Consider the following 24166-nt stretch of genomic DNA (forward strand, 5'->3'; position numbering starts at 1 on the left):
TTGCCCTCTACTTTATAGATTGGCATTTTTTTCCTGATCTTAATGTGCAGATACAGATGACTGACACCTCGTCTCCCCTTTTCCCAGTCTATGTTTGATTTATAATGTTTTCTTGTTGTTTGCAGAAGCAGAAAGCGGTATGCCCTCTTCATTATCTCACCCCTCTACACTTTAGATCAACTGTGGGGGAAAAGCTTAAGGATATTGTTCCACCTCCCGATCAAAAAAAATGGCCAAAATATCCGCTATCTTTCTTATTGTGATTTCTCTTTGTGCTTAATGCACTAACTTCTTTGCAGGCAGAGAGAGTAGTTGCTGTTGTTCGATTCACTTGTTCCGTTGTCTGTCCTGTTCACATTTCAACACAGCATTATTCACATTATATTCGTTCATCGCTGGTTTTTGTTCTCAATTTCCTCTTCTTTCATTTCCCCCTGTTTGATTCTTTTTCAGTGTTCATCAGTTGCCCATGTCTTATTCAGCATCGTGCTCTCCATACGAACAGTACTTCATGTTTTCTTACTTATTTCATAATGCACTGACAAAAACTCCCCTAATAGGAAACCAACAGTACCCAGTGCATTATATATATTTATCAGAAAATACTATTGTTTGTCTCAATATGGCAGTTTTGATACCGCTGATTGGTTAGTAAAGGCCACACTATTCATGACGATCATCTTTGCCTTTTCTGTCATTACCACTCCTAACACTATATTCCGTTTGTGTGTGTGTGTTTTTTTTGTGTGTGTGTCGGAGCGAGTGGCATTTGTATCTGTATATGCTTTGATTATGTCAAGTGTGATTGAATGGTCAATATGTTTGTCAGTATTTGTCTGGAACTGACGTCCATCATGTCCCCAAATGCCTGTGCGTCTCTGAGTAGATGTTTATGAAGTGAGGTCACTTCCTGTCAGTTTGGTGTTCTATACAACAATCCAACTGCACAGAAGTTACTGCAACAGTTTGCATCTACGTGCCGCTGTGCAGTGGCTGCACCTGCTCTCTTTTCGATGGTTGTGACGCTCTTGGTAAACGCATGCCTGCACACTGTGTCACGTGATGTCTGGTGCTTGCTTTGTTTCCCATAATATGAGGTTTCGATCTGAACAGAGCCTCTGTTTGCATGCAATCGGTCTTATCTGCCCATTGCATAAGGCATCTGTCTGATTTTTCTGCTAAATCATATAAAAATCTCAAATTTGGGGAGCAACATGTGTGTGTGTGAATATGTCAGTGAGTGAGTCTGTTTGTATTTGTCTACTGAACGGCATGTCAAATGTGCTGCTTCTCGCTAAGGGGGCTATTTAATCAGATGTAAAGCTAAGTGATAAATAACCCAGCACAGAGATTTCAAGCAAGACAGAGCACTTTCTGACATTTTTCATTAACTGACCAGCCAACTTCCGCTTTATGATGGATTAAATCCCCCTCTTTCGGCCTTCATTTCCGATAAGGTGGCTGTTTGACAAGCCCAGAGGAAAGGGTTTTGATAGACTGCGCATATCAAACTGTAAATAAGTATATGGATATCAGTCATACTGGCCGCCGATTTATTAAATTTCTGCAATAGTAGAAACTTTTACAGTCTTTTTCCCTTTCGTCTGGGCTTTCTGGCCTTGGCGCTGTAGTCATGCTGGGCATTTGTCAAATGTTGCAGCCACCACTAAATTAATTGATAATTCCTAACAGCTGGCAACCATTGATGGCTGTGTTGTGTCGTCCCGTCTCTGTCTAATTAATGGGGAATGATACCGCGGTTCAGTAGTGGCTCTGTCTACACTGTTGAACCTGTACTGGTACAAACCAGACTCTCCCAAATATCTGACAGAAGCTGATATTGGATTCATAAACATCCAAAATTCCTCACCCACCAAGGGAAGACACACAGAGACATTGACATCACAGGCTTAGGTTTGACAGTGACTGATATTTTTTTTTACAATAGGCTGGAATTGAACAAGCTCTAGGAGCCAAACCTCAGAGCAGAGGTTGTATTAACCAAAATGGCCTGTCATCTATTGGTTTTAAATTTGATTCAGAATGCTTTGTCATTTTGACATTTGAAGTCTTTTTAAATTTGACAACTCCTTTCTCACATGATTTAATCAAAAGTGCAAAAGAATATGGCTTATTGAGAAACTAATATTTATCAAACAAAACTTAAGAGAAATGCATTACTGATTTTTTGTGAATTACACAACACAATTCCCATTCAAATGTTAGAGGCCAGTGCTTTAAAACGAAAACACCAATAACAACAACTTTAATTCAGACAGAACACAACTGATCAGGTCAAGGTAAAGATAAGCATGATTAACAATCGCAGTTGAGCAGTGATTAAAAACATTTAATATATTATTCATTTTATAATGGTTTCTAAAATGTGGCCATTACAGTAATAAGTTACAAACTGTTGTTTTGAAATCTAACTTTCCATAATGTTTTTTGGAATGTTTTTTTATCATTTCTTTCTTTCTTTCTTTCTTTCTTTCTTTCTTTCTTTCTTTCTTTCTTTCTTTCTTTCTTTCTTTCTTTCTTTCTTTCTTTCTTTCTTTCTTTCTTTCTTTCTTTCTTTCTTTCTTTCTTTCCTACTATCTATCTATCTATCTATCTATCTATCTATCTATCTATCTATCTATCTATCTATCTATCTATCTATCTATCTATCTATCTATCTATCTATCTATCTATCTATCTATCTATCTATCTATCTATCTATCTATCTATCTATCTATCTATCTATCTATCTATCTATCTATCTATCTATCTATCTATCTTTCTTTCTTTCTTTCTTTCTTTCTTTCTTTCTTTCGTTTATTAAAATACACTCATTAAGGACACATGAATTAATCAACAGTGCAAAAGACTTTGGCTTATCAAAAAACAACTTTTTAATCAAAGAAACCTGAGAAAATTGCATTACTGATTTATATTAAAAAAATAGTTTTCGGAAAAAAAATAAAAACCTTAAAAATATGCTGAAAACAGTAGCTGAAACAATTGATGCAGAATGCTGTCATTTTTGACATTAGAACTTTCACTTCTCTTTTTTCAATTTAAACTTTCTTTCTTTCTTTCTTTCTTTCTTTCTTGCTTTCTTATAACAAAATCATGTGATTTTTTTTTTTTGTGAGCCTACTGGAATTTGTTCAGTAAAAGTGTTTACATCCTACTCTGTTATGCACGTATGTTTTTTATGCACATCTTGGCATTTCCTTCATCCGTTTTTTTTTTAATGAGAATAGCCAAAATGCGCATAAAAATAAGTGGATGGAAACAGCTACTGTCAAGTCCTAATTAAAATACTAAACTAATGCTATTTTTATGTATTAAATGGCTACTAATGGTTAAATACTCCAAGGTCAAAGATGTGATTTTGGCTATTGGAAGATTACATTACATGCAGATATCAAATTTATATAATAATCCATAAAGATGACAGATCAAAAATGAAAACGACAGGAACTTTCACCAGAGTGACAGGTGCTGATTTCTGGTAACGCAGTCTCTGCTCCTGTGCTTTTTATTTTCTTCTTTCAATGATGTGATTAGAAAATAACAATGTTTAAAGTAAGCTGGCTCATGAGATGATACTTATAATGTCATGAAACGAGATTATATATTTGTACAAAATGTATATCCTGTTTGCACAAAAGCAACTTTGAGTAAAACAGCATGGCATGTATTGTTTTAGTACTGCTTTTACTGCAGATTCAGAGATTCACCCTGAACTCTTGGTGGGCTGCTCATTCCCTTGCTTTCCACTGCACTAAAGAAAGAATTCTATTGCACTGTTGTGTGGCAGTAGACCTCACTCTGTGTTTCTGAAGGCCAAAACATCAATGGTCACCACCCCAATTTTAATTCTTTCTTCTGTCTCATCACTCTGACTATTCAAGCTAAGAAAAAAGTCATTATGTTGTATATTATAATGTGTTCATGTGGCCTAAGCAGTATTTCTTGAAGCGGTCCCTGCCCTGCAGCGGTTCTGAACAAAAAATACAATTTCAGTATACAATCTAAAGCAGTATATTCATGTTTTCTCATCAGTCTTCTCAGCAAGGTCCAAAAAAGTGTACCATTCCTCTTGATTAGAGTGTTTGAATGTGCAAGATTGATTTTCTTCATGTTAATGAGAATAATTCTCTTTCTGATTGAACAGTATTCTGATCAACCCGGGAAATCACGTTAAAATGCAGGAGGGGACACTGGGATTCTTTATTGCCAGTGATGCCAAAGAAGTGAAAAGGTAAGTGTACTCAGTCCATCAGCTTTTATTTGATTTTTATTTATTTGTTTCTTTTTTTAGATGCATTTGAAAGCTGAAATGCGAAGCGCACACTTAAAGCAGAATATTAAATTCTTTACTGTCTCTCTTCAGAGCATTTTTCTACTGCAAAGCATGTCATGATGACATCACAGATCCCAAACGGATTAAAAAGTGTGGCTGCAAGAGAAGTAAGTACACCCGGCTATTCTGAACAGAAAGTGTCCGCCAACTCCTCTTTTTTTTTTTCATTTGTAAGGCACTGCTACATTGGATAACCTGTTAGATATTGTTTTCTTTAGCATTATAGACTTAGTTTTGTTTTTGAAAATCAGTCTAAAAGTATAAAGTACACTTGCACTAGTACAAGTATAACTTTTAAAGTTCAGATTTTAGCTTTTTAGTTCTTTGTGCTGATAAAGTGCTAGTAAAAAATATCAGCTTAATTCATAACCATGCTTGCACTTCAAAAAGGGGCCACTTTCCTGCCATTTTTATTTTTTAATATTATAGTATCTAATGGTTTCCCTTCTCCCAGGGTCTTATACTGTAGGACAGTAAAGTGTAAATCAGGTATACGCTTCAGAAACTCAGCAGAAACAGTAGGACACCTTAGTAATTTTAGCCTTGTACTTCATGAATACCGTAACAGACTACTCCTATTTAATGGTCACAGTTCAGTTATAATTCATTAAATAAAATGCCAATTCACGTTTTTGCATCACTGTTAGAGGTGCACATAGAGTCAAAACTGTATATATAGATCGTTGATATAGAATATGATTAAATACAATAATTAAACTATGTATAATAAAATAATGTAAATATACATAAAATAGCTTTGCATATACAGTACAGGAAATATGGACATGTTGAAAAAGCACAAAATTACACTACACAATTTCCAGTTAATTGTTACAGGCCAGTACTAATAATAATAATACAATAAATTAAAATAAAATGAATTTAGAAAAGACATGTTAAATTATCCTGAGGTGAAGGTAAAGATTAACACGATTAACCATCACAGTTGAGCAGTGAATCACTACTGTATGTCAGATTATGCAATTTTTTTTCTTGATAAAATCTTGACTTGTTTTAAGTAAAAATGTTCCAGACTACACATTTCAAAAGAAAAGACTACAGATTTCAAAGAAAATATCTTTATATTAAAAAGAAATTTTAAGTTTGATCCCATCCATGTCATAATGAATGCCCTTAAATAATGTAGTTATTAGTTGTCCGCAAGCATAAGTGTTTATTAAGATTAAAATAAGATAAAAAATAAATAAATATTTAAAAATAAAATAGTCAAGATTTTATAAAAAAGAAATCACATAATCTAACATCATCTGATTTTCTTAACTGACAATAAAAATCCTGTGATCTGTCCAGGGTTTAATGTAAATTGGTTAAATTAGTGATAAATATTTAAAATATTATTAAAGGTGCATTAGATGATCTGCCAAAATGCTAACCTTTTAGTGCAATATCTTTGAAACACAGTCCCACCTCTGCCGTCCAAAGCCACGACTCCACGAATAATACCATGAACACGCACCTTAAGGATGACAATAGACAACCCACTAGTTCATGTCATTCACCAGTTAGGAAACTTTATAGTACTTTATAATACTACAATTCTAAAAGAAAAACTGTATTATATCCAGCACTTTTTCACTTGTGTAGCAAGCAAAACTTTTCATAATGTGCAATATTTCATGCATGCAAGGATCGCTGGTTTCACTCTCTCACATGCTGTCCTAAAGCAACTATTGCATGCTTAGTGATTGGCTGGCGGCATGCAGGAATTACCCTTATTACTAAACCATACTTACATGCTATTTCAGACAGAATTTTCAAAGTAGCATGGTAAACAATATATAAATTCTGTCACAGGTTGTCATTGTTCAAAAATGAGCCAATGTGATTTGAATTTAAAAGAAAATTCACAGTACTGCAGGCTAGGCAGAATAGCGCTATTTACTTTAAAATCTACATTATACATGCTGTAAAAGGTACCTTATGAAATTGAAAATAGTCACATCAATCACATCAATGGCAGATCTGCATAAACGGCTGCAGATGTACAAATCTACATTTGTTGACAGACAGTTTGGGCTACTTAAGAGAATTATGGGAATTGTCACCCCGACATTTAATTAGATGAACATTTTTTAGTCTTATGCCTTATCCAGAATACAAAAATACATATAAATACGTTTAGATCATTTACTTTAATCATTACTATAGAAATGTTAAGAGACTTTCAACCAGCACAATAAAATCTATTTCTGATTCACCTACTGTACCTTTAATATAAGAATGATTTCTAAGATTTTGGCATTACAGTAATAAGTTACAAAATGTTGTTTTCAATCCTAGCATTCCATAATATTATTTGTTTTTACAAAATTTTCATCAAATAAATGCAGCCTAGGGAAGCAAGAAACATTAAACAATTGTACTTTCAAAACATAAAATCTTGTCTCATGCTTTAGTAAAAGTAATGTACTCTACTTTGTAATACCAGAGCAAAGTATCCCAAAATATCTGACTGATTAAATCTGTTTGATACGCAGGGAGATGTAACACAGACCGATTCCAAATCAGTAGGAAAATATTATAGACCATTTCAATGTGATGATGTCATTGGCCCATGAACATTTCCTGCTTGTTATCAAAGTTTTTCATAACTGTAACAAGAGGCAATTCAATCATAACTTAATGTTAAAACAGCTATCATAGCATTATTTATTAATATGTGACTCTTTTTGGATTCTCAGAAGCTATAGAAATAAAAAATGTAAAACAGGAAATACATTGGGACCATTGTTTTTGTTTGCATCCATCAAAATGCTCTATAAACAATGCCATCACAGTTACATTAGTAATGATAGAATGTTCAGTAGTAAGCTGAAAATGTTAACGGTAAATTCTAAGCTTATTCAAATCTAATACATCTTATACTATATTTATTTACCAAATTCATTGCAACCTTGCCTTGCAACCAAAAAAAGCTAATACAAAAAAGGGCATATTTTTCTTTTTGACAAGAACCCTATACACAAAAAAAGAAGATGGCAACAAACTAGAGACTTCATATAAAGGAGTCTAGCTTCAAATTGGAAGCACAGAAACGGAGGGAGAAAGATGACAAGGTGAAGAGTGTGACTCTTGAGGAAAGGCAGTCATCAGCATGCTAATGGTGGAGAGGGAGATACAGATGTAGAGAGGGAACGACATGATTAGCAGGGCTGAAGAGAGAGGCTGTCAGCTCACAGTGGCGTCAGTGAGAGAGAGGCGGAGGTAATGACACCAGTCAGGTGGAAAAACAAAAGGCAAGAGCAGCTTGGCCCATCGAAACCAGACACACCGAAAACACACTCCTGGCCCAGGATCATTTTACCAATCATATCCACCCTGTTTACCCAGAACGCCCTATGCAAGTGCCGTTCAGACGCGCCACTGTCATGTCCCACTGCCTCAGCCCAGCGAAAACACTTTCTGACAGCAAGTCACTGAAGTAGAAGAGAGATTAATAGCTCAGAGTGTAGTCCACTGTCAGAACCGCTCCTGCAGACATTTATATCATCTGATAGAAATGTATTTTTTTAAACACCCTCATAATTATATTTATATATATACATACAGTTGATGTAGCAACATCCCTTCTGTTTGCTACAGTAGGTAGATTGAAGAAATATGTAAGTAGAGCAAACATTAACATTAATATTGAAATGATGCATTGTTATTACATGACCTATATAAGCATTTGTCCAAACCAGTTAGCCACAAGATGAATAATTCAGCTTCATTCCCAGTGACCTTTCAGTGCGCACTCTTAAACAGCTGCCTTTTGAATTGCAGACCCTTTGGTTTGGTTTCTATGCTTACACAATTATATACATATATATAGCATTCAAACACTAACTGCCTTTTTTATTAGGAAATCACTTATAACCAAGGCTGTGTTAATTTGATCAAGAACGAGAATTGTTACAATTTGTAATAGTTTTTTATTTAAATAGTCAATATATTGTAACTAATTTCTGTAATGGCCAACCTTTATTTCCATCAGTTATTCTTCCAGTCTTTAATATCTCAAACTTACTGACTAGGTATTTTTGTACTATTATAAATGTTGAAGATAGTTGCGCTTAATACTTTTACAATAGAAAAATATTATTTATTTCAAACACTGGAAATTGTCTTTACTGAATACAAGTATTAATCTCTCTACTAAAACTCCCCTACACTTTTAAATAAGGGTGCTTTCACACCTGTAGATGAATTGTTTTGTTTCGAAACAGGGATTAAAATTGTTACAATTTTACACTTTGTTCTTGATGCAGTTTGCAAAGTTTCTAAATGTTTAAAAAACGAGTTCCACAGATTTAGCTCATTGTCACGCACTTATTTTAATTTATGATTATGAGCAATAAGACTTTATTAGCGAAAAGGTGCGATTTCATTTTGACACCCACAGACATTGTCACCAAATATAAATCAGAGAGGTAAGACTTTCTCATACAGCCTCATTTCTGAACCAAGATCATAGTTGATCTTTCTTTCTAAGTGTCAGTGCAGAAATAAACAAAACAATAGGCCTACAAAAAAAAAAAATATATATATATATATATATATATATATATATATATATATATATATATATATATATATATATATATATATATATAAGATTAAAATATGGAAAAATTATCAGATGGTAATTTCAGTCAATTTTCCTAACAGCATATAGCTCTTTTTTGATATTTCAGCATGCTTTCATTATTGTATGCGACATGAAACATACATTTACTGGTAGAAATGACATCCCGCCCTATTCATCATTCTCTCTTTATATAACCATAATTCATAACCATAATACACTGTGATATAACCTTTTTTGTTGGATCGGTTTGCTTTCTCACTACAATCGATCTGCTCCAGAGTTCGTTTAAATTGTATTGAGACATTCAGGCAATCTCGGGCCGATTGATTGAACCTCACTAACTGGGCAAACAAGACAGGTTCTGAACAAATATCTAGGTGTGAAAGCACCCTAATAGTGTAACTTTCAGCTAAAAGTTTTTTTTTATTACTCTGTTTTCACATGTTTTTAATGATTTAAACCTTCCCAAAACAAGGCCAGTAGCCTCACATACGTTAGGTTTAATGGAAGTTTGTGTTCTTTTATTTCAACTTCTTTATCATCATTGACGCACTTTTTGATGTATTTCCTTCCTTGCTGCCTTGGAATATCACCTCATTATTTAAACTTCTCACTGGTAGTGACATATTGTGAGTAAAAACGGGTTTCCTGTGGCCCAGAGTACACTCTAACTGTCTCACTCTGATAATAGTTCTATATATCTATATATCTATGTTGCATGTATCAGTCTAGCTGCTGCATCCCTCCTACACCTCTCATCTCTCCACTGTCGTCAGCCCAAAACAGTAATATGGCAGGATTTACTGGCCTGAAAACGACCCTGCCCTGACATCTACACAACCAGTCTCTAAAAGCAGAGAAGAATAAGGCCTTGACCAATAACACAGTACCTCCTAAAAGATTTACTCACAGCAGCTTTCAGAAATCGGAGATACATTAAAGATCCTCTCGAAACTCAACGAAACCTGTCATGACAATCTAAAGAGTCAAACAAGCCGATTGATTTTGCTACTATTAGTCATGGACCTCCGAGTGCCAAAGGGGAGGTTGAGTCGACTTGAATCCGTCCCCTCACTGTCAGATGCAATTTCGCATGCTGCTGTAGTTTCAGAGAGCAGAAAGAGTTCTTTGGGAAGTTCTTCGAATTCTTAGACTTAACGAGCATCGTCTCCAAAACACAATCAAAACAATCTGGTCTCCCTCTTGCCTACAGCCTCCCCTTTGTCTCCACCGCTCCGGCCCCTGCTTAGCCTCCCTACACAAGACGAGAACCATCGGCAAGAATTGAAATGTGTTGCATTTCAATTCTTTTCAGTAGTCGGGCCCTTTTTTACTCACTGCCCTTACTGATGCATCTCACAACATTAGGCTCACAGTGTTGTTGACCTGGCTTCTGTACACAGCACTGGCCACTAGATGCCACTGCAGTTCAATAAATAAGAATGGAACAGAATGGGAAACCTGAGGGCCTCATGAACCTATTTAGCAAGAATGCTATCAGCCGGTGTACACTGTAGGGTCTACTCACTTGTCAAATGGATTTCTTTATGTAGGTCTCCCCAAGGAGCCAGGGTGTTGTTAGCTTTTATATTGGTTGCATTAGTATTTTAAGCGCACATGTTTGAACTGTATCTAATGTATGTTTTGTTATCACATCTATTCACCAAACACTGCAAATGTGTTCCTGTACTGTACGTTAGCATTTTAACGCAGCCTGCTTTGAATTACGGGACAATGTCAGGAAAGGAAAGTCGATAGGCATGCTGAGAGCATTCTTGCTAAATCGGCTAGTTCTGTTAAAGAGGCTTCAGTAATTAGGCTCTCTGTGTAGTCATGTTCAGTCAACTCACATCATCATGTTGTCATGTGTCTCTTCCGCCCTCCATGTCTCACTGACTAACATAACCACATACTATGTGCTCCGATGAATGTCAACCCTCAAACTCTGAAGCGACAGATTTCAGCATGAAATTAAGTAGAAGCCCCGCTGCTGCATGTTTTCGCATTGCCTTAATCTGTTTCAGCCCCATAAACAGTAGACCGGGCTGCCGTATTATTTAACCATAAGAGATATGACCGTGGTCGCCTCCTTCTGCATGCCTGTTCTCCTTAATTTCAGCTCTTCTGCATGGTCCTGTAAGAATAACAGTCCCTGAGGTTATGGCTTTAAAGGCCAAGTCATTTACCGTATTATCTCTCCAGCATACAACTGAAATTGGCCTCTTAATTCAGGCTCATAACCTCAGATGGAAGTCAAAAGCAGGCTTTTCCCTGTGGATTGTTTGCTCTTTTGAGGGTGCCAGACTGGATTATGGTCCATTAGCAAGGTGGCACCAGGAGAATGTGTACCAGGGACTGTTTTTAGTTTGATTCACAGCAATCAAATGCTGCTATAGTCTCTCACTAAAGCTCTTTTGAGAGTTCCAAACATGCAGACACGCATACATATTCTTCTCATGTACTGTATGTTTGAATTAAATATGCCCAATGCATGGGATGCATCTTCCAATCATAGAAAGAAGGAGATGCCGTTTGGCATGTTACCACACAATTCTCCCAGTGGTGAGCAGAGTTTGACGAACAGAATAGAGCACCCACGTTTGAGCCTGTAGCACGTTGTGATGCCAATAACCTGCTGCTGCATGATGGGATTCAGGTACGTGATCCTGTCCTTTAGATACAGAGGATGTTATCCAAAGAGGTTTTGCTGCTGAACACCTTCACCCATTCCTCTCTGCCTGAATGTACCTTGCCCCAACTCCTGATCATATTGTCATATCTGACCTTTTGACCTTTTATGACATGATCAGCCTTAGGGCACGGCTTGACCCCAATGAGACGACTGCTTCCTGCCACAATAGCCCTCATTCGGAAGTTTCCAAAGTGAAATTTGGCATGTAGTAACACATTTGGACCGTACATCACCATTGCTGTATGAACAGAATCGAAAGCAAAGCAAAAAGCAAGCGGGAACACAGTGGTCCATCTGCGGGTCAAGCCTGTCAGAGCTTGCTGCTAAGGCATTGCACTTTTTGTTCCTGTTTGAAAAAGTTACCTTCAGACTTCCCTGGTTGAAAAAAACTCTTTTTGTTCCTTGCCATTAACCTGCTGCTTTCCTTTCCTCTCATCCAACACATGACTGTAGCCAAGATGTCCGTCTACAAGCGAATGAAACTGGCATGTTGTTTTGATTGCGGGCGCTCTGAGCGCGACTGCTCGTGCATGTCAGGCAGTGTACATAGTAACATGGACAGCCTTCAGAGGGCCTTCCCACTTTCTTCTGTCTCTGTTCATGATTGCTCAACCAGTTTACGTGCCTGTAAGTTCGATCGCCAAATCACATGCCGTTCGATGTCCGTGAACTGTGAGTGTGTCTGTGCAGTGTTTCATGTGCTGTGTTTTACGTCTGTTTCGTTCCTCCATTTTTTCTGTACCTGTGGCTTATTGGTTGGTACACTAGTACATTTTTGTTTGGTGAGTTGGTGGTAGTTGAAGTGACGTGGCTTCTCTGTGTTAGCGCTGCAGTAGGTGCAGTAAGACTGTGTTGGCGCATGCTGTGTTGGTGGAGCACTTGTGCGGTGCCGGTGACCTTCTGCAGTCACTGTTTTGGTGTTTACACTTTTACATGGCAGATGTACATGTGACCTATATGATGTGCTTTTTAATCAAAACATCCATGGGCTGAATGTGTACATTGAAACTAATGATGTTTGCACAATGTGTTCAGTGTTTAACGGTTAAGGAAAATGCTAATGAATGGCTAACTTTTTTTTCCCCCAGGTTCGAACACCGGGTATCCACACTCTTTGAATTTGTAATGTGTTCATTAAATATGGGCTGTCTCAAAATAATCTCACAGTAATTCGGAACTTTAAAATTTAATGTTTAGTAATTTGTTTGAATTTGTACAATCTCATTTGTACACCCCTATTGACGATTATGTTTAGGGGCAGGGTTACGGGCACAAATTTGTTTGAAAAATGATGCATTTTTAGGACAAATGACATTGTACGAATGCAGTAGTTACATTTTTCTGTAAGATCAGGCTGTCTGTCACATTAAAAACAAGCAAATGTCACTCAAATGTCCATCTCACTGGTCAAGATCCTTTTTGACTGTATTTGTTCATCAAAATTGAAAGGATATCAGTAAGTGAAAAGCAGTCATAACTGTATGAGCCTGTAATTTACTAAAATGATGCTTAATTTGCATGCCAGATGCTAGATTTTGATTGAAAGGGATCTTTAGTGAGATTTTTCTGTACTTTTCTGTTTATAAAGAGTAAGTATATACTGGCAATGTCTGTTGTGCTATTCTTGGACAATCATGTTTTACAACCGCAAGCCATTAATGCCTCCACCATTTCCACCGGCTGAAATAAAACCTCTTCCTTTAGTCCACGTTTAGGTGCAATTGAAAAAACACATCAAACTCTCCCCCTTTCCACAGGATCTGATCCTCCTCGATGATTTTCTCTTAGCCAGCAATCAGGGGAGAAAAAGTCAATGTGCTTTATTTAATGCCTTGTATACCACAGTGGGACTGTCAGGCTCAATGGGAAAGTTAAAAAGAGATCTCCTGACAGGAACTCAATTGAGATGGCAGTGACTCAGGCTATTGGATGAGGTCAGATGACTGAAGCAGTTAGTTGTGTAAAGGACAGCGCCGAACAGGGGTCTTCTCATTAAGCCGTAGCAGATGTGAAATACTAAAGCGTCTGTCAATTAGGAATGGCAGCGGTGCGACCTACTATAAAAGCAGGGGTCAGTTCAGGCGATCGCATTTCCTCTACAACTGCCTTCCGACTGTTCGCCACATCACTTTAGATTAGCATCAGACACTATGATGAGGTTGACTTTGTGTCTTGTGTTTTGGTTTGTGGTCATATCCCTGGAAACCAGTTACTGGTCATTACATAGTTACTGATCTCTTCACGTAGTGTCAGCCTTCATTTGTTTTCATTGCTGCTGTTTTTTTCTGCCTAGACTAAGTGCGTGTTGACTAAGACTGACAGCTAATGCCAGCTGCGGCTTTGTTTTGATTCTCGCATTGGTTCTGCCTCAGATCTAGCATTACATCTCTATGATGAGGAATTCACAGCGTTTCTTCATCTGACTTATGATTGTCAGTAATGATTTTTCTTCTAAATTCTCTGAACATGTCGTCACTTTGTTAGTCCTATTCTATTCTAGCACAATTGATCTGCAGTCGATCCACATAGGTTGTTTTCAATCAAGTGGTCCTGGTGCCACGCAAAATTCAAATCGAGGGCAAAAGATAAAAAACTAAAAGGGAGACAGAGAGGAAAGACTGTATTTTTGCGATTTATACAATATTTCAAAGGAGATAGAAATAGAAAATAATCACATTTGTTGGGCATGATCCTTATATCATGAAGAGGGCCAAGTTTTCTATTGATCTAAAATATATTTGCCTGTCATCGAGGCGATAGATACTGTATAAGCTATTACTTTACATGAAAAAACAAATACTATTGTGTTTGGAAGCATACTATGCACTTTCAGAAATAAAGGTACGCGAGCTGTCACTGCGGTGGTACCTTTTCAAAAGGTACACATTTGTACTTAAAGGGTCCATATTGGTACCTCAAACTTGTAAATTAGTGCCTAAAAAATTAAGAGGAACATTTTTTTTACTTTTAAAGTAACAATATGTACCCTTGAGGTATTAATATGGACCTTTTAGGTACAAATCAGTACCTTTTGAAAAGGTACCTTTATTATTGAGAGTGTAGATAACTACTTGAATTAAACTGTTATGATAATTACGTATATTGTTGCTGTAGTACTACACAACTGTAATAAACACATTATTCAAAAGGCTTCAGTTGTTATATACCATCACGATGCACTTCACTTTACACTAAGTAAACGTTGCAGTATTTATTGCAGTTTATCAGCTTACTATACTACCGTATTCTGTTACATTCAATAACAAAAAGGTTGTACACATTATACACTTTACTATGTGTTTCAAAAACTTGTTTATTATAAATTACTATAGATTTTTCCTCATGCAGATGTCTTCCAGACATCACAAAATAACAGATGAAAGCACACAAAAGCATGGACGCATAGTCTACATTATTATTTACTTATTTATTTTTGTAAGGGAGAAAAAGTGCTCCACAATAATACCATCTATATTTTTGATGCAAGGGTTTCAATTCTTTTTGTAATGTGTACTACATTTATTTTAATTGGCAATTCGCTTGATGTTTTTTTATTTATTTATCTTATTATAGAATACTGTTTATCAATTTATTAATTATTTAATTAATTTATACTTAACGGAAAATTCACAAAAAAAAAACAAACAAAAAAAACATTTGATTTACTCACCCTTTTTTCTGTCCTCTGTTGACCACAAATATTTTTGAAGAATATTAAAAACTGGTACCATGACTTCCATAGTGTATTTTTTTATTTATCTATGGATACCAATGAATGGATACAAGAAATTCGTAAAAGTGTGTAACCACTTGAGTGTTAGTAAATATTAATTTTATTATTTTTCTAGTGAATTAATCCTTAAATATTTTTTTTCCATTAATGCATTTTATTTATATATTTATCAATATAAAAAAGTGCATATTTGCAATTCACAATTAAATATATGATTAAAATATGAGCAAAATCATACGAGTAGTAGTGCGATATGGCTGTATATCGGCACTGCTGGGAGGCGTGCATTGGCACGAGTGCAGACATGCTACGAGTGTGATATTGCTCATATATAGGCCTGTTTTTTTAATGAATTTTTATGTTTTATTTAAATCTGTCTTTGCATCGCTTTCTAAAACTTTTTGTGCCAACTTTCCTTAAAATTATGATTCTATTCTTTTAGAAAAGTGAGATCTTATTTTAATCATATTTGGGATATTTCCCTGCATAAATTAAATTCACGACTTGGAAATGTAGCTACTGACGCTCTCCAATAAATTGCAGATTGTGTGTTCCTATATGGGTTAGAAAGCATAAATATCAGCTCCTCCCCGCACTAAGCCTGATATGGTGATCTTATACCTGCACATTATAGTAGTCCTGTTATTGCTGAAATAAATACTACTCCCCTGGATGCCGTAATTTTGCTGAATGCATGAAACGCGTGGCAGTAAATGCACTCTGTCTTAAAGAAGTAATGTTCCCTGATGGGCACTTTTTTAAACAGCCCTCATGCACTTTTTGTTCTGATTACGTGCATGCATCACTCAGGATGGTAATGCACCTTTCTGCCAAAACCAGACAAAGAATTATTTGAATGAAAATGAGATGCACGAATAGTCGACACAGTCGTGTTTCTCTTTTGTTCTCTTTTGGCTGCAGTCAAAGCCCAGAGAGTCGTTGACGAGTAGTAGGGAGCAACGGAGCTCTCATTATAGCTCTGGTGCACTGCACACTATTAAGAAGAGTTTGTTATCTCTGCAAGTGCAGGCTTTAGGGAGCAAATATCCTGAACGAGTTAGCTGCCTCTACTCTAAGTTACAATGACAATAACAGTCCCTCTGCTCCACCTGCCGAGACTTATCCCCTCATTACACAAGCTTTAAAGACTCTCAAGGTGCTCAGAATCACAAAGGGTATTAATTCCTGTTCTGAACTTATGAGGCTTCACAAGGAAGATTCCAGCAGGGCAATCCTAGACATGGCTGTTTTGTAAACAACAATCGCCTAGCATACTGAGAGGAAGAGAGGTCACAGCTCCTTTTTTTCCTATTTGAGTCTTTGGGACGTTTTTTTTTTTTCTCTCCTCCTGCGTAATCTGGTTGGTTCTTGGAGTTGGCAAGGATGTGACGAGCGCGGCAGGGGCGGAACCGGGCGGCGCAGCCCATAGAAGGGATCTTGTCCGCTCCTTGCAGGGTGGAACTCAGCACCGTTGGCTCTTATGCAGCCTGACATGAAAATTATGTTTGCATTTTCATTTCCCCAGCTCAGCTGGTGTGTCATGAAACTTAAGCTGACAGTTTCTTACCACCAGGCAGGAGCAGGGCCGGTCATCCCCTCCGCCGTGTAGGACAGATGCTAGCCAGAGAGTCGGCCGACTCTTCCTGCGCCCGCAGATCGCAAGCGACATATGCCAGGACCGGCGTGAGGCTCCTGCTTGAGCGCTTGTGTCACCGCCCTGCCCTGGGCCTGCGCTCTGACCTTTATGGCATCAGATACAGTACTCGTAACAAAAGATGAGACTTTGTAGCACAGAGCAAGCTTCATGCATCCAAAAGCATCCTACAGTGCTCAGTGTTTACAAGTACACCCCACAAATCTTTCATTTAATTTAATATGTTCTAAAGGAAGCTTTACAATATTATATTTGTGCATATACATTAGATTAGTCAAGACTGAAGGCAAATCTAGAGCTAATCTAACAAAATAAGTTTTGATAATGGTCCATAAATTAGACCCATTACATCCAAATGTATTTGTAAGATAAACATTTTAAATACAACATTTTAAAAGAGCAAAATAAAAAATAAAAAATTAAATAAAATTGTTGACATTTTGTAGTTTGCATTTTTTTTGCAACATTTTACATGAATTTCAATGCATTATTTTTCTATTTCTAAAGATTTTCAGTGACTAAAATATTATTTTAATAAAAATATCTGTTTAATTAATGTGTTTTGTTTAAATGCACCAAAATGCATTGCCTAAATTTACTGGGAAAGGGATACAAATATTCATCCTCAAAATGGTGTTTACTCCATATGCTGAGCACTGTACATTGTAATTGTCTGCTGCAATTTTTGGGGACAAAAAATGTACGCTGTTTGAAAGATCTAACTAAATAAATGAGAAGAGAAAAGAGAAAATGTAAGTTGATATACTGTGATATTAATATACTGGTAACAATTCTCGCTGTTAACTATTGAACTATTAAATGGCTATTATTAAAATATCTGCTGTTTAGTTGTACTTATAAAGCACATATTCTACATCGTTAATCCAATACCAATTTTCTAGTTATTATTAAGCAATTTAGGAGTTTATTGAGACCAGGAGGGACCAATATAACTTCTAAAATTCTATAACTGTATGCCATTGAATATTTTCTTGTCATATTATTATTTTCCTTCAAAAATACATTTCATTATAAACATGAAAAGACAGTTCACCAATACAAAAGAATCAGTTCATGTTCTCTAATGATTTGGTTGTTTTCCTTGTCACACATTTGTTCAGTTAATCATCATTATTCTGCCTTCTTGCCATGCCTTCAGTTTGGCATTCATCCGCAGTTGACAAGATAGTAATTACTGATCAGAAATGATCAGCCGGCAGCATTTAATTTCTACAGAAGCAGTTACGTGATGGAATACATCTGTAATTTGTTGTTTCACTATTTGCTTAAGCCTCAAGATTGCTAACATCTGTTTGATCGGTTTCACTGGTTTTCATCAAACCGGGTGTCGCGAATAAAATTATGACCTATCAAAGCGTTCTCTCTTCCTCATCCGAACTCCAAATGCCACGATGATCCTTGTTGAGGTTGTTAGGATTTGTGCAGTATGTTCATCATAGGCCTCGCTCCCACAATCCAACATTTGACTCTTAAAATGGATCCATGCTGTGGAAACGCTGAACAGGCAGCTTGAATTTCATCGCTTCATTAAAGCCCAATCCTTCCACCAATCGTCCCTCTTTTTTTTCTTGTTGTTTCTTTAATCATCATTATCTTCATCATCCTAACTGCCGTTAACTTGACTTGTCTTCCTTTCTGTCCTTGTGTAAGTGTGATGTACTGTCTTTCGGCTGTCTGTCTCACCCTCATTCTCTCTTTCTTTCTTTCTCTCTCTTTATATCCTCTCATTTTCCTCAGCCAAATATAAGTTTAACGGATATGTCAGATCACGTAAGTGTACTTCTCTGTTTTCCTCATTCCTTCATTGGTTCGTGCAACCTGCCTGCTTTGGCTCTTTGCTTTTGACCCCCCCCCCCTCCGACCAGAATTACAGCACAAAAGCTGCCCGGCTCAGCTCTCTCTGTAGATTGCCGGGATTGATGGGAAGGGGGGCCGCGATGACAGTTTTTCGGCGTTGGGTTCTGGTCAGATGCATCGACTTGAAAACATGTGCATGAGAAAGGTCAGGTGCTGAATGGAGGGATCCATATGAAATCCAGATGTTGCATAAAGAGCTCTGTGTCCTTGTGAGGGATGATTGAATAGCTCGAAATGCTGTTTTGCAGACTTGCTTGTGGAGATGTTTGTGTGTTGTGACGCCACGAACAGCAGATGGCGCTAAGACTCCAGGAAAACGAGAATGCAGTGGTTCATAGTGGGATGTGTTTTAGGTGAACGTGTCACCAGCTGATGTTACTGTTAGCTCTTTATATGTTGCCAGGTGTTTTTTTTTTTTTTTTTTTAGGTTAAATTGTTAACTGTTTTCTGGTATTTTTGCATCTGAAAGTGTTAATGTTTATCTTTGGTGTATCAGGGGCGGATTTAGTGATTTTGGAGCCCTAAGCAATTCCAGCCATAGGGTCAAAGTCCTGAAATGCACCCTTTCAACTTTTACTTAATATTTATTTATATTGCTGTTTTTCTATTTTATTTTTAATATATCACTCAATCTACTTTTTTTTTTAATATATATATATATATATATATATATATATATATATAAATTTGACTGCTGGACTGTTCCATGATAAATATTTTATTTTGTTAAATTATTATTATTACATAACATTACATTATTATAATAGTATTATATTTGATTGTATATTAAATAATATTTCATTACGTTAAAATTGTATTTGTTTAACAAAATATGGTAGAAAATCAATGTTCTATATAGTTTAGAAGTGTAATTTATATTTCTAGACATTTATTGGGGTCCCCAGGTGTCCCGCTTACCTTGCTCATTGGTTAAATCCGCCCCTGGTTGTATGTATACCAGTGTTATTTTAGTGCCATGAAGACATTTGTGTACTTTTTACAAGCTTAAAACAATATACACCAAAAGAAAATCAGTTGCAGACTTGAATAATTAGGTTGGATTGAATGTAATTGATTTTTCAAGCCATTCCTTGTTAAATTATACAGAATAGGTATGTGAGGGAAAGTGTGTTTTCACTTTATTAGAATTTATGGCTAGTCTTAAAAGAAGGAATCAACTAGTTTAGTTTAATCTAAAGAAAATCAAGAAACAATTTTAACCAATTGTTAAATTAGAATTATTTCCATAGATAGATAGATAGATAGATAGATAGATAGATAGATAGATAGATAGATAGAATTTTAGTTTAACTACAATAACCCCAGATTTTTCATTTCATTTAGACAATTCATTTATTTAGATCAGCCACGAAATAAAGTTTTAAAAACGCTTTCTCCTCACAGATGTATTTTGTATAATTTAACAATGGCCTTGATAAGAATGCACAATTGCGGCTCGTCACAGGATTTGCATCTCATAAAGGGACAGTTGCCGTCTGGATTACTGTAAATCCACAGTGAAAGTGCCAGAGCGGATGTTCTGTGTGTAATGCTGCTCATGTTTGACAGGGGCCAGATGAATCCAGGAGTTATCTGTGGCGGCCTTTAAATCTATGCGGCAGCTGACGGCACAAATAACCATCTATTTATTGCTCTGAGCAAGGTTTGGGGAGCGGGCGGAAACTGCTTTTCTACTTACACCAGATATTGGTTAACCTCTTGCCTTGTATGTAGATAGCATTGGGCTGGAGTCTTATAGCTGGGGTGGCAGGCGGTGAGCTTGATCAGTTCCCGTTTCAAACACTTTGCGTCCCTTGTATTCACAACGTCATCTCTGTCAAACTGCGGATTGTTGTTTTTGTGATCCCTTTTGCAGGTTAATGCAAGACACTGCAGTTGAAAAGTGTAAAAAAAAAAATAATAATAATAGTTCTCATCATACTTAAGCAATATAATAATGACATTACATAATTACATTAAGAATTGTTTTTTGTGTAGTGCAGGTTTTCTAAAATAGTGTAATAAATGGTCAAATGATACAAAAAATTAGAAAATTGAATGAAGTGAGGTTCAAGATGATGATGATGATGATGAAGATGATGATTAATATCATTTGTTATTGTTGTTTGCTTTATTTATAGAGCACTTTAAAAAACAACAGATGTTGACCAAAGTGCTTTACAAAATGACCAACATACAAAATCTATACATTAGTTTTATTATATATATATATATATATATATATATATATATATATATATATATATATATATATATATATATATATATATATTAATAAATGTAAAACAGATTAAAATGTATTAATTGCAATTTAAAAGCAAGAGACAGAAAGTGATTTTTAAATGAGACTTAAAAGAACCAAAAGAAGAGCATGACCTGATATGTAAAGGCAGACCATTCCACAGATGAGGGACTGTGACAGAAAAAGCCCTGTCACCTCTTGATTTTAACTGATTTGGGAACAACTAGCTGAAACTGGTTTTCCAACCTGATTGGCCTCAATAAAGTGTGCCAATGAAAAAGCTCACCAATGTAAGTAGATGCCAGACCATTCAAACCTTAAAAAAAACATTACAATAACATGTATAGAATCCTAGATTTGACTGGGAGCCAGTGAAGGGATGATAAAACTGGTGAGATACTACAAATTTGGTTTCCAAATCCTTAAAAGACAGAAAAGACTTCAATTTGGCAGTGTTCATTAGTTGATAGAAACCACTTTTGACGACTGAATTTATTTGCTTGTCAAACTTTAACTCGTTGTTAAAATTAACTCCAAGACTTTTTTGTGTGACTGTAGACCTTAGGCTTAAATGAACTTAATTGTTTAATTGTAGATTCACAGACACTTTTATTATTGTTATGGTTTACATTAGAGTAAAAAATGGGATTTTGTAAATGTATTTTTATTACTCAATAATTTAGAATGCTTTCAACAGCCAGACAATTTGGATTTGTCAGGTTCACAATTCTATTGTTTATTTATTTATTATTTTTGAGCATATTAGAGTCAAAGGTTTTTACATAATTAAAAAAAATGTTGCAAATAACCAAAGATAAAGACTGCAAATGATTTTTCAACCAAGTATTAAAAAGTGAAAGTTAGATTTAAGATTATTATTTTGTCTAATTACTTTTGGACCCTTAACAAGTGGGAGGCACATATGCAAACTGTTGTAATTCCTACATGATTTGCATGTTAACACTTTCAAATTAAAGCTGACAATCTGCCGTTAAAGCACATCTTGCACAATTGTGTTGGTGTATAGAACAACAACACAAAAAAAAAGAAAAAAAGAATTATATATATTGTTGTTGGTTGTATATGACTGGCCAATTACACATAGGCTATAATGACATATCCCCTCAGTAAAAAAAAAAAAAAAAAATTATATAATTATTATAATATATAATTATAATATATATAATTAGATATATTATTTTTGAGCACAGTAGTCAAATGTTTGTACATGTACATAATGTACATAATTTTGAAAATGTTGCAAATAACCGGACAAAGACTTTTTTTTCCCCAAGCTTTAACAAAACTTTTTTTACAATAAAGGTTATATTTTATGCCATAATGAACCTTGCAGCCAAAATAAATTTAACAAGTTAAATTAAAATAAAATTACAACAGAAATAGATAAAATATAGTAAAGTAAAATAACTAATAAAAATAATAAAATACAATAAAATAAACTTCACAGTATTGCATACATTTACAGCTAGACATTATCAATTATTACATTTTGAAATTATTAAAAGTATGTTTTGAATGTTATCTTTATGTTAGATTTGAGCCCAAAAGTGCATGAACGGAAAAATTGTGTTTTGCCTGTATTGTCTAGCCTTAATCTGAGACGCTCTCATGTGTTGTATTGAGGTATTATTTTTTACACATTTTTTTTTTTTAGATTTGTCGTTTGCTGTATATTGAGGCAGAATGTAAAGAGATTGTCTTGCGTGAGCACATCTTCACCTGCACTGTGAGCTGATTCATGCTGACTGTTATCAGGAATAGTTTGTTCATGCTTTTGTTCTGTCTTGTCGCAGCGCAGGCAAGGAAGAAAGTGCTTCTAATTAATTAATGTTTATTAGCAATGGAAAAGCAAATGTCATATTGAACATTTCACCTAAAGCGCTTGCCAAGTGGTTAAGTAGTGTTTAATAAAACGGAGGGGTCATCGTCAATTATTCAGACACGCGGCGGTTGCATTTATGGCACACAGATTTGTGGATCTGTCTGTAAATGGTAATCGAAAGGGGAAATAAATGGCTCAACAATGAAAATCATGTCAACTTGTATTTTCATACTTAAATATTTATGCAATTCTCATGCAGCTCGCTGATAAATTATGAACGCTGCAATGTTTTAATCATAATATATTTAGTTTATAAGCACTAATGGCATGTGCTTTTAGGTGACTAATATCTTCTTTTTTAAAAAGGATTTCACTATGACTAGTAACTTGATTATATGGTTAATAGCAGTATGTTTTCAATAACTTTCTGATCAAAAGTGCTTTAAAGTTTTAAATAATTGTGTTTTTTATGAAAAGAGTTCTTTAAATCAAAGTCATTTAGGGTGACCCCCCAAAAATAACAATATTTATTTATTAATAATTATGTTTATACAGTTCATGCTGTTTTATTGAAACATTGCAAGTTTTAAAGTTTATTAGAATGTTTAAAATACGTAAAAATTAGAAAAAAAAAAATCTCTTTCTACACTTTGTTGGATGGTTGACTGTTTTTAGAGTCTTGATTTTTTTAATCTCTAAAAAACTAACATTAATACAAAAACTTTATAAAGATAATTTTTTACAGTGTTTTTTTAAATGAGTTTTATATTGGAATATAATTGTAAGACATCTGTGAATAATATTTTGGATGTTTTTGAATCATTTGTTGGATTGTTGTATGATTCAGAAATTGAAAAAGGAAATTTTTGTTTTTTAAAAACTATGAATACATATTTAAACCTTATGAAGCTAATGATAATTCACAATAATATATTTCTAAGAGTGTTTAGTATTACAATTAATACAAAAGTACAAGTTAAAACATTTTGAAATGAGTTGCGATGTTATTAAACTTTAAAAAAGATCATAAATCAGTTGTTATATATTTTTTTAAAACAAAGTATTTTAAAATAATTTTTGTAAAAAAAAGTTAAACAATATACAGTTTTTTTTTTCTTTTTTCTTTATAAAATATTTCCCAGTTGAGGTTTAATAGAG

General features: G+C 35.2%; 1 protein-coding gene across 33 annotated transcripts in view; it reads left to right on the top strand.

The window, feature by feature from the left end:
- kcnma1a (potassium large conductance calcium-activated channel, subfamily M, alpha member 1a) overlaps positions 1-24166 on the top strand; it is a 368217-nt gene that overhangs the window by 293152 nt on the left and 50899 nt on the right. For 17 of the 33 annotated variants that reach the window (XM_087278365.1, XM_087278370.1, XM_087278340.1 and 14 more), the window contains 2 exons: positions 4166-4252; positions 4385-4461. In XM_087278365.1, the coding sequence (XP_087134491.1) occupies positions 4166-4252; positions 4385-4461 (164 nt within the window). Of the gene's footprint in view, positions 1-4165; positions 4253-4384; positions 4462-12090; positions 12265-18782; positions 18816-24166 lie in introns of all 33 variants that reach the window. The other 16 variants (XM_087278344.1, XM_087278354.1, XM_087278349.1 and 13 more) reach the window with 3 other exon arrangements.

The sequence above is a fragment of the Danio rerio genome, chromosome 13 (assembly GCF_052040795.2).
Source record: "Danio rerio strain M-AB ecotype USA chromosome 13, GRCz13ab, whole genome shotgun sequence".
NCBI lineage: Eukaryota > Metazoa > Chordata > Actinopteri > Cypriniformes > Danionidae > Danio > Danio rerio.